Source organism: Xyrauchen texanus, chromosome 19 (assembly GCF_025860055.1).
Source record: "Xyrauchen texanus isolate HMW12.3.18 chromosome 19, RBS_HiC_50CHRs, whole genome shotgun sequence".
In the NCBI taxonomy this organism is placed as follows: domain Eukaryota; kingdom Metazoa; phylum Chordata; class Actinopteri; order Cypriniformes; family Catostomidae; genus Xyrauchen; species Xyrauchen texanus.
Window position 1 is genome coordinate 3,573,596 of NC_068294.1, and position 18,409 is coordinate 3,592,004.

The 18,409-nt window shown below is 37.5% G+C and overlaps 1 protein-coding gene across 2 annotated transcripts in view; it reads left to right on the forward strand.

The window, feature by feature from the left end:
• Positions 1-12,450: 12,450 nt before the first annotated feature.
• The window catches only part of LOC127659501 (interferon regulatory factor 2-like), a 43,041-nt gene continuing 37,082 nt past the window's right edge, over positions 12,451-18,409 (forward strand). For both annotated transcript variants that reach the window (XM_052149357.1, XM_052149358.1), the window contains exons 1-3: positions 12,451-12,643; positions 13,786-13,878; positions 14,107-14,206. In XM_052149357.1, the coding sequence (XP_052005317.1) occupies positions 13,792-13,878; positions 14,107-14,206 (187 nt within the window). In that variant the 5' untranslated portion in view covers positions 12,451-12,643; positions 13,786-13,791. The remainder of the gene's footprint in view (positions 12,644-13,785; positions 13,879-14,106; positions 14,207-18,409) is intronic.

Sequence of the window (18,409 nt, forward strand, 5' to 3'; positions counted from 1 at the left end):
GAGCTAAACAAGGGACAAAAGTGAAAACTATGGAATGCAAAGGTGACAAAAATGGCAGACAGAGGGCAACAGTGAAACAAGACAAGGAATTCCTAACAGTCATACACGTCTGGGATGGCATGAGGGTGAATAAATGATGAGATAATTTTATTTTGGGGTGAACTAAAAGAATGAGCTTTATTGTCAAGTGTTCTCACGTACACAATGAATTGTTTGGGGTGATTGGAGAAACAAGTGCACACGGAACATTACAGTGCGACACAGAATATAAAACAAGGTAAGAGTATAAATAGACATGCAAAGAAATATAATATAACAGAATGACGTATGTACATGTGCAAGTGATAATAGATGTGCATGGTAGGGGTATGTGCAGTTATTGAATTAAATGTGAGTGAATTTACATATGTACATGACATTATTATTTATTCATTATTGCACAATGGGAGTCCTGAGGCAGTTTAATTGCTCATGAGGGGAAAAACTGTTCTTGTGCTGCACGATTCCTCACTCTGGGGACGTACGGGTCTTGAAGGGTGGGCAAGGGGGCACCAGTAATCCTCTCAGCAGTCCTGATTGTCTGTTGTAGTTTCTGGTGGCTGAACTAAACCAGACAGTTATAGATGTACACAGGACAAACTCAATGACTGATGAGTAGAACTGAGTCAGCAGCTCCCTTTAACAAACTTCTTAGTTGTGAAATATTTTGCTTTAAAAATATGCTTGTGCTACATTTCTTTTAAATAAATGCCACTTGGTTTGATATTTTTTTATCTGATTGTAAATGTGGCCTAACTGTCCAAACACACAAGACACAGCTCAGAATTTTTACTGCATATTTATTGTATTTGTTAACAGTGTTAGTTAATAAAAAAGTAATTATATTACAGCAATTAATTACCTTGTAATTAGAATAAACTGTTTGTTGAACTGGTGAGTTTTGTACATGTCTGCAAGTTCTGCTGCTGTTCTTTAAGATCTCAGTTGAGTGCTTGAAAACAAGCTGTGTTCCAGAGAAATGGAACAGAAAGCAGAACATCTCTCTGAAACCTTAATTCTGTTTCAGTCTCGCTTCTTTTACCAACTGTCAAGCTGTTTCCTTTTCATTTAATTGTATTAATTTAAATATTTTAAGGGTAAAAACCAAAAAAGTCTCTGTGTTGCATCATACACCAGTTGACTTGGCATTATACTGTAGAGAAGATATGAAACTCTCTGAGAAACAGAGGGAGAGAGGTTTAACACACACTTAATTATTTGTTGTACATACATCACTTTACATTACTGGCAAATCTATAAATTTTTCTTAAAATTTTTATATAATAGTGAACTTAGATTAATTCAGAATAAACCGATCATCATAAACTGTACACAATACCACATTAACACACCATACATCACAAAAACAAAATATGTTAATTGTAAGCTTATAATAAGCAAATTACATTTTAGTCTTGCTTCTACCAAACGTTTAAACATTATTTCGGGATCTACTGTTGCGAGTTGTAAACCTTTATTCTTCCTGGTTATCCATACTGCCAATTTCACTGTTCCAATCAAATAATTTAGTAAACACTTTTCCTCCTCATTGAAAAATTATATTTGATTCCCCCAATTAATACTTCCTCAGAAAATTTGTCGTCAAATCTTCTAAACCAGGTTTTAAGCAATTTAAAAAGATCTTTTCATCTACTACACTTTAAAAGCAAAGGTTCCAGATCTTCCTGTTTCCCACAAAATCGACATTTCCTGCTGGATTCAGGTGTGCCACATGTCCGTCTGTAGCTATTTCCCCGTGAATAATCCCCCACTGTAAATCAGCAGTGCGCTCCTCCACAGGGGGTTTATACAGGGTCTGCCACCTGTCCCTCACAAAGAAGTCTGGACCTAAACGGTTTGGCCATCTATAAGCGTTTTGTCTCTTCAACGTATCTTGATGTATGACTTTTACTAAAGTGCAATATACTGCTTTCTCTGATGCATGTTAAAATAATACAATTGAGGGGTCTTGAAAGATAAAATTGAATCCACATCATCACTTTCATTTTCCTCATTTATGACAGGTAAAACCTTTATTTCTGGAAAATCTTGAAATTGTCTTTTATCCAGTGTATGTCTCTGCCCTATATAAATCTGTAAGCACATGGTAAAAAATTGCAAATTTCTTCCTTTAATTTTAATATAAGGCGTGAAGACTTCAATCCCGACATCTCTTGAAGTGTCTCAGTGCGTTTCCAACCCTCTCATCTAGAAGATGTCCCAGTTTTTGAATGCCATTCCTCAATAAACATCTCCGCACATTTACAAAGGACAATAATCTAGTTTGGATCACTGGGTTGAAAAACAGCAGTTCCTCTGGAATCATCTGGAATCCAATTTCCTGTCTGGCAGACACCTTTTCCAGCAGATCCTCCCAATTTTCCTTTGAAACTGATCATTCCCTCCCAAAAACCCTAAAGTTTTCAATCTATCCTGTCACCGCAATCCACCTGGAAGTTGCCAATGATAAAACTTAAAATTTTTGCCCAATTAACTCTAGCAGAAGAGGCTTTTTTATATATTCCAATAGTTTGAATTAAGGCTGTAATATCCTCTTGACTTGTAATAAAGACAGTAATATAATTTGCATAGGATGATAAAAAACTAATTAAATTGTCATTTGAATAAGGATATAATACTTGATATATATATACTTGATATAATATTTGATATAATACCTTTCAGATTTTTCCTTAACCTACACAACAAAGGTTCAATAATCAAGCTGTATAATTGCCCAGAAAGTGGACAACCTTGCCTAATACCTCTCGACACAGGTATTGGTGCACCTAATCGACCACCTGCTTAGACCATAACCAAAATATTAGAGTATAGCAAACAAATATAAGATATAAAGTTGTCACCAAACCCAAAATGCTTTAACACATTAAAAAGTTATTCATGATTAACTCGATCAAATGCTGTTTCTTGATCGAGTGACAACACTCCATCATTAACATTATTAAACTGATTAAGGTAAATGACATCCTGTAATAATAAAAGATTGTCCATTATATATCTTTCAGGTATACAATATGTTTGATAATTTTGAACCAATAGGTCTAAACAGTGTTTGAGTCTGTTTGCCAAATATTTGGAAAATATTTTTAATCAGAACATAACAAAGATATTGGTCTCCAGTTTATGAGACATCCTAAGTCCCCTTTCTTAGGAAGCGAAGAGAAGACTGCTCAGTGACAATTTATGTGAAAAAAAATAGCCTTTGATGCAGTCTAACAGAACTTCATAAAAGTCTTATCCTATTATATCCCAGAATTGTTGATACAAATCTACAGGTAATCCATCAATTCCAGGAGAACAGCCAATGGATAACTGATGCATTGCCTGTGAGTTTTTAAAATGTAATTAAATTGTCCAGTGACCTTTTCTGCTCATCCCCAAGCTGAGGTAATTCCTTAAGCAAATCATCATAACTTCCAGTATCACAACACTCATCACTGTATAATGGTTTATAAAAGTCTATAGTTAACTTTCTCATCTCAACCTGATTAAATGTTACAGATCTATCCTGATGGTGAAGATGACACCTTTGCTTTTGATGAACATGTTGTCTTTCAAGGTTAAAAAAGAATCTACTGTAAGAATCCATGTCCTTGATAAAGCAAAGCATTGCCCTTATCAACGCTCCTTTCGCTTGCTCTTGTAAAATATAATTTAGTTCTTGTTTTTTATTATTTAAAACATTTCAATGTACACTGTTATTCAATTATTTACAAGTTTTCTCTCCAACAAACCAATGTTTCTACAGTTGTTTTTACCATTTTTACGTTGATGTATGGCAAGTATAATTTTGACAAAATAATCTTATATTGAACATGCCCACATCCCACCATTGACAAAGACTCTAAAAAGACTCAAATATTCCAAAACATTTTAAATTTTTCACAGAAAAAATGATCTTGTAATAATTTAACATTCAGATGCCAGTAATATTTCGATTTTGAAGTTTTCTTTATATTTAAAACCAAAGTAACCATAATGGAATCGGACTCAAGATGGCGCCGAGTATGGCTGCTGCGTTGTGAGCTCTGACACTACATTGTTGTTTTTTCGTCTTGGATGTTTTCTGCCTTATTGTGTACACTGTAAAAAATGTCAGTAATTTTAACAGTAAAATACTGTAAAAATGCTACAGAAATAAAATGTTCATTGATTAACAAATATTAACTGTAAAATATACAGTAAAATGTTTTAATATATTTTAATAGTCAATACAGTAGATTTTACAATAAAATTATGTAAAAATTTAATTATTTAAATGTAAAAAGTAAGATTTTCCTGTATAATTAATGGTAAAAAGGACAAGAGTACATGTACTTTTTTACAGTTGTTATTGTTAAAATTACAGTAAAAAACTGTAATCGGGCATTCCCAGAATTCCCTGCGTGACCCATTACATTTCATTATATTTTATGGGAATAGTTACGTTTCAGCATATTTTTAATATCAGTTATGTACACTGGGGTGTTCTGTGTTATATTTGATGTAGTTTAGTTAATGTTTATTACATTATTCAAATCTCACATGTGTTCCCCTGATGGTGTTTAGTATTTGTGTGAGTGAAACTGAGCACGGTCTCTATATGTTTAATGGTCATTGCTCCTGGAAGAGACACTATTGGTGAACTTCATGTCATCATGTGCCCTTCTGTAATTATTATGTAATTAACAAGTACCTTATAAAGTAAACAACAGAGTTTTACAGTTTAAGAAGGCATGTTTCTGATTTTTTTTTTACTGTAAATTTAACAGAATTTATTTTTTTTACAGTGCCAGCTTGTAATTTACAACCATTTTAAACTGTAAAATGTACAGGTTGTTCTGTAAAATGGTTTACATTTTAACTGTATTTTTTACATAATTATTCTGGCAACCACAGCTGCCTTTTTTTTTTTTTGTAAAAACAACAGGATGTTTTTACAGTGTTCCACAGACAAACGCTTTTGGACATTGGTTCTGCAATTGCACACAGAAACAGGACTTCAAATTCCTCAATGCCGACCCGCTGTTTACAAACATGCCAACGGATCCCTTTGTATGGGCTGCCCAGTCGTGGAAACACAGAAGGAAAAGGGGAAAAAGAGCCGGCATTCTCATCAGAGTAAGACGTCGTGCAAATTGACCCCCGCTACCCAGAATTCTACTGGCAAATGTTCAGTCTCTGGACAACGAGCTGAGAGCTCGGATCTCTTTCCAACGAGAGACGAGGGACTGCTGCATATTCTGCCTTACAGAAACTTGGATGTCTGCGGAGATTCCAAACATGGCCATCAACCCGCGGGGTTCTCCGTGCACCGAGCGGACAGAGCGAAAGACCTCTCAGGTAAAAGCAGAGGTGGTGGAGTATTTTTTATGATCAACAAATCGGTTGAGTGGTGTTCACTCTCCATCTCTGTTCCGGATGTAACCCGATCCTTCGGATGGGTGAACATCCGTAAAGCCGCGGGTCCAGACGGCTTTCCAGGCCGCGTCATCAGAGCGTGCGTGAACAAACTGGCTGGTGTTTTCAACCTGTCCCTCTCCTTGTCTGTAGTCCCCACTTGCTTCAAAACGTCCACCATTGTGCCTGTACCAAAGCAATCAAAAAACACTTGTTTAAATGACTGGCATCCCATTGCTCTGACCCCCACCATCAGCAAATGCTTTGAGAGGTTAATCAGAGATTACATCTGCTCTGTGCAGCCCACCTCACTGGACCATTGCAGTTTGCCTACCACAACAACCGCTCCACTGATGATGCCATTGCATCTACACTACACACTGCTCTCTCCCACCTGGAAAAAAGGAACACATATTTGAGAATGCTGTTTGTAGACTACAGCTCAGCATTCAACACCATAGTGCCCTCCAAGCTTGATGAGAAACTCCAGAATCTGGGCTTAAACAGCTCGCTGTGCTGCTGGATCCTGGACTTCCTGTCAGACAGACGTCAGGTGGTTAGAATGGGCAGCAACATCTCCTCATCACTGACCCTCAACACTGGAGCCCCTCAGGGCTGTGTTCTCAGCCCACTCCTGTATTCCCTATACACACATGACTGTGTGGCAACACATAGCTCCAATGCCATCATTAAGTTTGCTGACGATACGATGGTGGTAGGTCTGATCACTGACAATGATGAAACAGCCTACAGAGAGGAGGTGCACACTCTGACACGCTGGTGTCAGGAGTACAACTTCTCCCTCAACGTCAGCAAGACCAAGGATCTTGTAGTGGACTTCAGGAGGAAAGACAGAGAACACAGCCCCATCACCATTAATGGAGCACCGGTGGAGAGAGTCAGCAGCTTCAAGTTCCTCTGTGTCCACATCACTGAGGAACTCACATGGTCCGTCCACACTGAGGCCGTTGTGAAGAAGGCTCACCAGCGCCTCTTCTTCCTGAGACGGCTGAGGAAGTTTGGAATGAACCACCACATCCTCACACGGTTCTACACCAACACAGTAAAGAGCATCCTGACCGGCTGCATCACTGTCTGGTAGGGCAATAGCACCGCCCTCAACCACAAAGCCCTGCAAAGGGTGGTGTGGACTGACAGACACATCATTGGAGGTGATCTGATGATCCATCAGAGGATCATCAGAGACTCCAGCCACCCGAGTCATGGGCTGCTCTTACTGCTACCATCAGGCAGGCGGTATCGCAGTATCAGGACCCGCACCAGCCGACTACATGACAGCTTCTTCCCCCAAGCAATCAGATTTTGAACATCAAAATACATCAACACTGCACTTTATTAATCTTAAACTGGACACACACACACACACACACACACACACACACACACACACACACACACACACACACACACACACAACAATTACAAGGCACACACTATCATCATAATTTACCTCTGTCCCTTCCCCATAAATATTTAGAGAACCCAACCTTAAAACATCCATGAGAAAATAGAAGTATAGAGTGGATAGAGACAGTAAAATCACAGCAAAGTGTGAAAAACACCATGTGAAATTTTGTCATTTTTATGTTTTTGTGGAACAAGTTTATCTTTTGTAGTTTTAATCATCTTTTTCAGATAAAATGTCTTCTTCTTATCTAAAACCTCAAAGCTGACTGTTTTTGCAGCAACAAAACTGACATACATTCCTCTGCCTCTGGAAAAAGTCTCTCACATCAAACTTTTACCAAAAGTCGTGTCTAAGAAATATTTTATCTCTTGTAAGGTGTACACCTCTTCCACTGCCTGTGACCCTATATCTGAGATTTCAGAATCATCATCTCCCATCACTGTATCACCGTTTAATTCACCCTTTGGTGCTTATGCAATATTGTATGTAAACACAATCATGCCAATAAAGTACTTTAAATTAAATTGAATTTAATTGAGAGAGAGAGAGAGAGAGAGAGAGAGAGAGAGAGAGAGAGAGAGAGAATTCCGATGGCAGTTGGCAGCAAAAAATATCAGCTCCTGCTGTAACTTACATTTTTGTCTGAAAATATATGTTTTTATGACTCAAATAATATTTAAATTACTGGAAACTAAATTAAGGTCAAAAGAGGCAGAATATTTTTATGGTAAGACCTCTAAGAAACTTAAAGATCACATAACATGTTACATATAACCTAAACATCAAGCTAACTGCTAGCCAGGCTAACATTCCAAGGCAGTTAAAACAGTTGATCACAGTTTGGGCCTGTTTAAGGCAGTAGCATCTTTCAGAAATGAAGAGGAGCTGGAGATCATATATCCAGCAGAAGTTTTATCAAACATAGATAAGAGGAAGATGAAAGAGATGATCCTTAGAGAGAACCCAGAGATGCTGCTGTCTGATTACAGTGGACCAGAACCCAACAGAGTCCGGTCTAACCTGAAGCTCTTAGCTTAATTACCTACAATGTGAGTTTAGTCAGACATATTCTTTATTTCTTTATAATTAGTATTATTAGTATTATTATAATTATGTACCGGTAATTAATTTTAATTGATTCACTATATTTCATAACAAGATTAAGATTCTTTCTGGTAAATAGAACATTTCTCAATGTCTTCATTTAAAATAAAATGCTACAACATTAAGGGGATTTTCTCTTCATCTTTTGGAGAGAAAAGCACTAACCCTGATTTATTAAATATTGTATATTGATCGGATATAATTATATTACTTGAGACATGGAGACGTTTAGATTCTCAAACCTACTCCTTCAACTAAAGAGAATTATTTGTACCTTCAGTCAAAAACCCTCATGTTAAAAATGGAAGAGATTCAGGAGAAATTATAGTTAGATTTAAAGAGCATCGGTTCTGCTACATTCAGTATGTAAAGGAAAACACATATCTGAGGAACTCATTTGTTCAGATGAGGACACACCTACAGTCAATGCAGTGTATATCCCACCATACGAGTCCCCCAATTATAAAGAGGACACCTTACCAACACAACAGTCAGAGATCATTCAGTTTCGGTCTTTAGGCTCTGTGCTGTTAAAGGGGATCTGAATGGAAGTACCAGAAAGGAACCAGACTACATTAGTTCAGCTGGAGATCAGTATATTAACAGTACACATATACAGCAGAATCAACTCCTTACTAAAGAACATAAGAACCATGACAACACGATAATCCGACATGTGCTGCAGCTCTGTTAAAGCCTGGGTTTATATATAGTTAATGGCAGGACAAGCGGAGACTTTCTGGTCGATTTACTTACAGCTCACCTCCAGGCAGCAGCACATTGGACTACACTATAACAGATATAGACCACAATAAGATCAACTTCTTTATGGTGATGTCACCGCTTCCATTCTTAGATCATAGTCACATAGTCATTAGTCTAAACAAGATCAGAAAATGTCATTGTATTCCCTCCCCACCAAATGTATATGGAAAATTGACAGTCCTGCACGTGTTGAAGCTGAGCTCCACAACATTCATGTTCAGTTAATGATAGACACATTTTTCTACACCAAACTTGGACTAGACAAGAAAAGTATCAATTTGGCAATAGAACATTTAACCAAAATATTTTATACAGTGGACAGCAAAGCCCTGAGAAAAAGAAAAATGTACAGAAGCAAAAAAGAAATCGTGAAAGCCGATTGGTTTGACAAAGATTGTCAAACATCAAGAAAGGAATTAAGATCATTATCAAATGAAAAACACAGAGACCCTGTAAACCAGCACACACAAATCAAATATCATCAAACCCTTAAAATATACAGATCACTACAGAAGGAAAGAGCTGAACATTTGACAGCAAAACTCAACAAGATTGAAGAGGCTATCAACAGAAATTCCTTTTGGGATTTATGGAACAATTTAGATAGATCCAAAAAAAAAGTCAAATCCATTCCCATCTGTAACCCAAAACATTTCAGAAACCTCTATTCACAAAATTAACCAAACCTCAGCCAAAAACATTTGACCTCTTAACTAGATAATATGGAAAACACAACAATGAACAATTAAACCAATTTGGACACCGCAATCTTTAAATAAATTGACTGAAAATATGAAATCCCTCAAAAATAAAAAAATCTTGTGATTTGGATGGAATATATAATGAGATGCTGAAACACAGCAGCCCCAAACTGAAAGATGCTATTCTGAAATTATTTTATCTAAAATCAGGACACATTCCTGAAAATTGAAAGAAAAATCAAATCACTCAAATTTCCAAATAAGAGGACAAGCACAACCCAAATAACTACAGGGGCGTTACAGAAAGAAGCAACCTCGGGAAACTATTCTGTTGCATTATAAATAACAGATTAGTACAGTACACAAGACACTAAATAAATGTAAAATTGGATTCAACTAATCATATCTACACACTTCACTCACTTATACAGAAATATGTTCAGCAAACAAAAGAAGATATCAACAGTGCTTAGCGGAGCGGAGGTGTGCTAAGCATTGAATCAAGAAGAGGTAAGGCATTGAACATGGATGTCTTCATAGAAGTGTTTGCAAGCCAACACAAGAACAGGCGAATTGAACTGTTTTAAATGTATCCTGGGCTGTTTTGCAAGAGGCAGCTAGTATCTTTTGTAGCAAACACAGTACATATCAAGATAGAAGTTTAATAGTGCTGGAAGCGATGCTTTGTCTAAACAGTATGCTGAGATGGCAAATCGCAACAAAGATATTAGTGTGATTGGCGTGTTGTGTGGTCCAACCACACCATTTATATAACATTTTACCAAAGTGTGGCAAAGACATCTGTTTGTAGCTCAAACTTTTTGAGTATGGTGTCACATACACACAATGTGACCTACCTAATGATTAGGAATTGTTTTTCATTAACTGTACACAGTATTGTGTTTATAAGCTGGTGAAATTTTATTTTTCCTCATTACTGTAGTTGTTTACATCCCGGCCTCAAACCTGAATGTTACAACTAGAGTGCCTGTAGTATTATTATTATTATATCTTAGCAGATTATTTATTTAAAACAAGTCATGTTACAGTGTTGAAACAAGGTTTGCTGGTTTGTTAAGGGAGTTTTCTTTTTTGTAAAGTAAGCTAGAGTGAGTTCCGGTCTCTCTGCTGGTAAGATTAATACAGTGTCTGTTCTTCTAAACAACTACACTGTAGCACATTTAAAGTTTTGTACAATTTTGTCAAGAAAATATTTTGTCCACACAGTCTCATTTATTTCAATTTTTTGTTGGCACTTTATACTGTTACTGTTAAAGTTTGGAAGATTTATTTTACATTTGTATAGTGCCACTCTATTTATCTTTTAAATTCATCTTTAAACACAGGAATATCAGACAATGTAATGTTAGTAATTAAAGTAGACTGCTGTCACCATATGAGGGAGAGAAGCTGACCACTCATTATATTTATTCACACTATTGCTATTTTAATTTATTTTTTCCTCACTTTCTCATTGCTCTCAGTATTTTACTTTGTTATTTGTATTTTATTTTATTATCATTATTAATTATTTATTGTATATACATGTTTTTTATATTTGTAATATGTTTATTACTCAATGCTATGGCAACATTATACATTGTATACAGTCATGCCAATAAAGCTAATTTGAATTTGAGAGAGAGAGAGAGAGAGAGAGAGTGAAAGAGATAAAGAGTGAGAGAGAGAGAGAGAGAGAGAGAGAGAGAGAGAGAGAGAGAGAGAGAGAGAACCAACAAAACAAGGGTAGGACTGCACAGCTTAATACATTTAACAACTTGCATTTCATGTCTCATCTCACAAGAGCATGATTATTTTGTAACTACTATTATAACTACTTAATATACATTAATATACAAATCATTATTTTTCTGTTTGCATTAATTAAAGTGTGTACTCTCAAATATTTGACTTGACTTGATAGCATGACAGAGGCTGTAACTAAGTAAATGTCACAGATGCTCAAGAATATGGTTAGGCTATTTTATAACTATGTAATACAGCATATCATATCCATCACATATTTTATGTGATCCAGCTAAAAATGAGCTGAGGAACATGAAACACGTGTGTGTGTGTGTGTGTGTGTGTGTGTGTGTGTGTGTGTGTGTGTGTGTGTCATATCTCTATGTTGCGGTTTAATTTTCCATTCTGCCTGCTTTTGCCTTTAAGAAGCAATAGCGAAACAACGAGGAAGTGAAAATGAAATTTACTTTCGTGTTTCAGCCTGCAGCCAATGAGCAGATCAGCTCATACACTACTATGGTAAAGGCTGATGTTAGTTGGTTAGCCTATCTATGGTCTCGCATAGCCAGACAGGGATTGTGGGCGTGTCTTGAGTAACCTCTCTGGAGCGTCCCGTCCATGGAGCAATAAAATACCTGGAGAGAGCTATCCGTTAGCATCCCCATTCATCTCTATGTCAGTGCTCAGCTAGCGCAGGCGTCACAGAAAGCGAGCTGGAGGCTGCTATCTTTGCTCGTGGGCTCTCAGTTCCGGGATTGGGTGTCACGTGACTGATCACTCGTCAATGGAAATAGATAGGGGAAAATATAAATCTATTTCACGCTTTAAGAGCCCATCAGAAGCAATCCGTCGCCGGATGACGATGTGCTTTAATGTAATAAAATAATAAAAATCGAAAACAAATTTGGAACATTTTTATTCCGTCATAAATCACGGCTAATTTTGAATGGCTGTCTGTGGAGAAATTTGCTTTTTGCCATCGGGTGGTGTAGTTCCAGAATCTTAACAGCAGGTGCTAACAGGGACCTGCTAACCAGCCACTTTCTAACCCCCTCGTCCCGTCTAGCAACCTAAATCATCGCTATGCCATCGATATGATTCTTTCATTCGCTAACTGACTAGCGGCCTCTTGCAAATGCTTCTCCATGCCAGCCAATCAGTGAGCGAACATCTAGGCACGACTTTAATATTAATTAGCTTTGCCTTCATCGTAGTAGGATTTGTAAGCAAGCAAAGTGAGCGCACATACACGCCCTCTAGATCGAGCAAACACTCTCGCACAGTCCAACTGGGGATTTCCACCCAAGAGCTTGTTTCCTTCACTTGTTTTGCTTTCGATCCGAAGAGCGAAATCAAACCCAGTTGACTTTTCCTTTTGATATCGAGAGCCACATATTGTCAAGAAACTTCAAAGACTCCTTTGCTGTTTAATTCCTAAAGTGATTGGCACGCACTGCAGGTAATAATAATACATCGCATTTCCGCATTTATTTATGGTGCATGTACATATAAGTGGATGTTTATGCTGTAGGCCACATAGTTGCTGGAGTGAGTTTAAAAGCGAAAGTCATGGTCTGTTTGGGTCCAGTAGGAATCAAGGCATGTTTATTTTCACGTTTGAATTGACTTGACCACACTTACACACTTATTTGAGGAGGCTGAACTCGTCTGATATAGTTTGCTGTAGAAACGATTGGGACGCACTGGCCAGTGCAGTGTCATCACGCAGTAAGAACTGAGTAGTAGCTAATTAATAACGTGGTAAAAATGAGTTATGTTGTTTGGAAGGACATATGGACAGCGTCGCTGCTGTTGTTGTAACTTAGGCCTATATGAACATGTAATCTGTGTAATAAGGGCACTATAATGAATGGCTAATGTATTTGGATCCACAATGAACCATAACGCATGGATGTCGGGTGATGTTGTTGTGTGGTGTTGTTATATTCCAAATGTTTTTTTTCCTTCTCTCCTTTTGTGTACATATTGTGCCTGTCTGTGCTTATGTTTGTTTGTTAGTCTGGTTGTTTTTTGTATGGAGTATGATTGTTGATGTGTGTGTTATATTGCTGGTGTGTATTGTGATTGCTGTGTTCACTCTTTTTCTGGACAATAAAAGTTCAAAGGTCAAAGCGACAAACGGGTGATTTTAAAGCGTAGGTTTTCATTATGATTAACTATAAACCTTTTTTATGAGACTGAATTGGTTAATTAGTAACTTGTGATTTAATTACATACAAAAGGATAAACAAACACGAGTACTTTTTGTCATTCTGATGACAGGTTGCACCACATGTAGTCTCTTAGATAAACTCTTTCTCTCTCACACGCACACACATTTTACATCCTCCTTTATGTTGTTTTAAGTCATGAAAAGTGAATACCATAACAACCACGATAGTTTTTTCTTTCTTTTATTTGTAGTAATTTTCAGTGAATTGTGATCCGCTTGGTTTCACCTGGTTAGTTTTTATAGAAAGGTGGTCAACATGCTTCCCGCACAATCATAGAGGAGTGTACAACCTGTTCAAAGAGGAGAAGTAGCTGTTAAAATTTGACACATTCCAGATGTGTTGTCTCTCTCTGTCTCTCTCTCTCTAGGCCAGCATGCCGGTGGAGCGAATGCGTATGAGACCGTGGTTGGAAGAGCAGATAAACTCGTGTCAAATTCCGGGGCTCAGATGGGTCAACAAGGTACATAAAATGTTGCTAACAGTGGCGATTACATGTATACATGTGGCTATGGCAGTTCAAAACTTGTCTGTGTACAGGATTGCATTGTGTTAATCAGGATTGTTATGATCAAAAAAAATTTTTTGTGACCTCCCTCATTTAAATGTGACTGACTGCACAGTGCACACACACGGTGCGTTTTGGGTGTGTCAAAACTTTTGACATGTTTTACATGTTATTTGCTTGCAGGAGAAGAGAATATTCCAGATTCCATGGATGCATGCTGCACGGCATGGATGGGACGTGGAGAAAGATGCTCCTCTTTTCCGAAACTGGGCCATACATACAGGTGCGGTCCTATACACACTCAAACTGACAATTCTTGAGATAAATGAGATATGATTGTACACATTCAGGCTACAATTTCTAAAGAAAATGCGAGTGGCTTGCCCATGTAACACTTAAAACCAAGTAATTGGGATGTTAGGGAGATGTGATGGACTAGATGAATGCTCAACAGTTCAAGACTTTCTTGAGACTGTCAGCTTTACATTTATTTACATGGCAGATGCTGGTTTCCACAGCAAATGACAAAGTTCAGGCATGAAACTCTGAATGGTGCAAGGATATTTTAACTTGTTATCTGTTAGCCAAACTGCTTGCTCATGTGTGATATGTCAAGCCAATCGGTTTACATGCGTACTCTCTCTTTGCCTAACATATACATTTGCTCTGTTTGCTAGTAAGTCGGTTTCACTGCAGTGTGCTGCAAGTTTTTTCTCTGAAAATGCTATTTACTGAGGAGGTTGCTGGGGCCTTTTCTTTATCAGCTTATATGTTAAGCTTTTTTTGGCCATGACGAAGCACGTCTTCAGCAGGGTAAACCATAGCTAAATCAGGCATAGGCAATGGTATATCGCTATTTTAGGTCATTAGTTTAAATAAATCCACACATTGCTAGGCTAAGTCACTAGGTAAATAAACTCTGGGCTTTCCTCATCCAGAGACACATTATGAGTCAGTTCACAAGCCGTTTAGCCTTTCGGCCAAATTGGCACAGGCACACATAGAGATTAAGTTCATTAGCGTTATGCCATTCGGCCAAGCAGGCCAAGGCACACTTAGCTAGCATACACTCTGTGCACATGTTTTTTTCGGAGCAGCAGCAGTACACAAGTCTTGGTGGTAGATTTGCTTGTTTGGGGGATGTTTTTTCTTTATGTGTTTGTACAGCTTCCCTGCTTTGTTGGGGAATTGTATTTATGTCTGATTGTGTGGCAGCTTGTCATACAGTAAATGCTTGATGCAGTATGTCTTGTGTTTTTCTAATTGTGCAGTAGCAAGTCCACATTCTTAACTCAGTATGTCTATATGTATGTTCTAGCAGTAGCAAGTCTTCATACTTACTGTATAGCAGTAGCAGCAGCAGCAGCAGCAGCAACATAGCAGATCTAGTCCGCCAAGACCAACACCCTATCAATATGTCATACCATATTAACATGCTAAATCTTTCCGAAAGTTTTCATGATTGAACTTACATTCCAGACATTTATCCATTTGTATGTTCCTTGGATATCAAACCCATGACGCGTTGTTAGTAGGGCTGGAAAAAAAATCTATTCTGTTACAAATCGTGCTTCTTGATATTTAAACAATTTTAAATATTTTATTGAATAAAAAAAATACATGTTTATCTTAATGCTACAATGATTTATAGATAAATATAAGTTTTGTCTTTTTAAGTTTTTATGTTTAGTTCTTTAATGCACCGCTGCTACAGCCATCAAGTGCCATTTGTTCACTGTCGGACGTCAAAATACTCTGCTGTGATTAATGTTTTTATAATCTAACAGCCAGGGTAATTATGTGCAGTGGCGGGACATTTCGCACCTTTATACGCCACTGTCGACAAGAAATGCCACTATACTCAAAGACACGTGCTTGAAGAAACACAACTGATTATATTTTGAAGAACAGATTAAAGAAAGGCCGGCGATGGGCATGTCGGAATAGTTTTTTTTTTGCTCAGAAGTGTATTTGCACTTTGGCATCAAAGTGCATAGCGCTATCATGTCTTGCGGAATAGGAGCAAATTGTGAGTTCTCACATTTTATTACCTATGCCAGTCATCTGGGAGCAGTTTGTAAGAATAGTGTTGTCTATGGGAATGCTTCATATGAGCTCAGACCATCTCAGGATGCATATGCAAATATCATGCAACGACATTGGGTCTACAGGTGAATTGTCATGTGTGTCATAATTCAGAACAGCCCCAGAAATGGTTCTTGAACAAGTTTACTCTTTAGCCTCCATTTGTATGTTGCAAACTTATCATTATGATATAATAGTAATAGCCTGTGGTAATAAATGTTATATTTAATATTCTAAAATAGCTAAATTAGTTTGATAAGTTAAAATGATATATTGCATATATAATTGTTTTTAATTCTAGTGGACATAATGCAGCCTTATACACGGGTTCCTTTACAGTAACTTGTTGCCTAGCTCAGACAGCGCACTGACTGGTCAATTGGTAGTTTTGCACATACCTACCTTTTACCTTCAAGTTATATAATACAGAGTGAAACTATTGTCATTTCAGACACAACTGTTCTTCAATATTTTCTTTCTGAGAAAAGGGAGTATCTTTTTATCAAGTTTTAATATCAAAACATCAAATCGCAATACTTACAGAATCGCAGTATCACAATACATATAGAATTGGCTTGGAAATATCATTGGAATATCGAATTGGGAGGTCTGTGGTAATTCCCAGCCCTAGTTATTAGTGCCGTGCTCTATCATTTCAGCTACAGGATATACTAGGCTACTCAACATGCCATATTTTTGGGGGCCTGCATTTTGTTGTCATTATCAAAAAAACTGTATTTATCAATATCAAATGTGTGTGAATTGTGAGGTTTCCATTTTCAAGAATAATTACAGTAATTCTCTGCATCGCTGAAATGCAGTACAGATAGAGAGGAAATAAACTGCTAAAGGATGTAACGAATCAATTTAACAACTTGCGGTGGTCAGTTATTCAAACATGCGCTTGCTATCCTGCAATAACAATGTTGAGACGTGTTCACACATACTGTATGCTTATTAGTGAGCTTCATTAAAGAGGGTGAACAAATACTACGTTCTTGTTTTTGAAAGTATCTGTGTGTGCGATGCTGAACACTCAAGGTGTTTATTAGTTGACAGTGTCTTTGACAGTGAAAACATAAAAATCGATCATGCCTGTTTTATATATTCCATTGAATTTGGTAGAAAGTGGCACTTTGATAATTTAAAACCAAACCATGAGAATATGTTACTTTTGCACCCCTAATTTAGTATATTTTCAATTGCGTGAGTGTGTCATGTCAGCTTTGTCAAAGCCAGATGAGATATTGGCGTTCAAGAATTCAACCTCTAATTTGAAGAAACATCTAGAGGTAAACTTCAGATGTCTGCTTTATAGATTATGTATCTATGTAATGTAAATGAGCTATCACTGATAATATTGGGCTGCTGTGTGAGAAAGGCAACATTAAGATTAAGATTCAACTTTATTGTGATTGTGCAGAGTACAGGTACAGAGCCAATGAAATTTAGTTGTTTTCACATATCTCAACTAAGTTGGGGTCAGAGCGCAAGGTCAGCCATGAAACAGCGCCCCTGGAGCAGATAGGGTCAAGGACCTTGCTCAAGGGCCCAACAGTGGTATCTTGACATTGCTGGGGCTTGAACCCCCAACCTTTTGGTCAGTAACCCAGTGCCTTAACCACTGAGCCCTAGCGATTTGGCCCTAGCAATTAGCGATCTGTATTATGGAACTGCAATGTAATTAGCGTTAGCTCGCTATCTCTACCTATATCGGTGCATTAGGTGAGGTTAACCACTTCATATGTAGTGTCACACATTAATAAAGTGCCCAGCAATGGAGTGTCACCTATTTGTGTCTTTGGAATTGACGGCTTTCGTGCCGAGCTGCAGACATGGAGAGACTCTCTTACGTTCTCATCAAGCGTTTGACTCACTTCAAACAAAGGTATTATGCATGTATACTAGACAGTCCACTCTTGGATTTGGACCAATGAGTATGTCCTGATTACTATGTTCAATCTTGTATTCATTCTGATATATCATGCATTCCATTCAGAGGTTGTGCTAAAAATAAACATTATCTGCCACTCGGATGGATATGAGTTTGTAAATTAGTTGAATTTTGGACATCTTATTAAATAACACCTGTGTTAAATGTGCAAGTATCTTATATAGTTACCAAAAAGGTTTCCAGTATTTAATGTAAGGATAAATCCGAGTTGATGAATTAAAGTGGCGTGCTGATCTACAGATTTCTCCTCCAAAGATCCATCAGGTATCTTCGTGGTTATCATATGGATATCGGTTGCTTCGTTGGTCAGTTGGGTCAAATTGCGTTCTCGCCGCAAGTGAACAGAGTTTGTTTGGAATTGGACCTACCTCATCTAATTTTGGTGATGATCCGAGCACAATTGCCGTGTTCATATATGCCTAAATGAACTGAATTAAATGAGGAAAT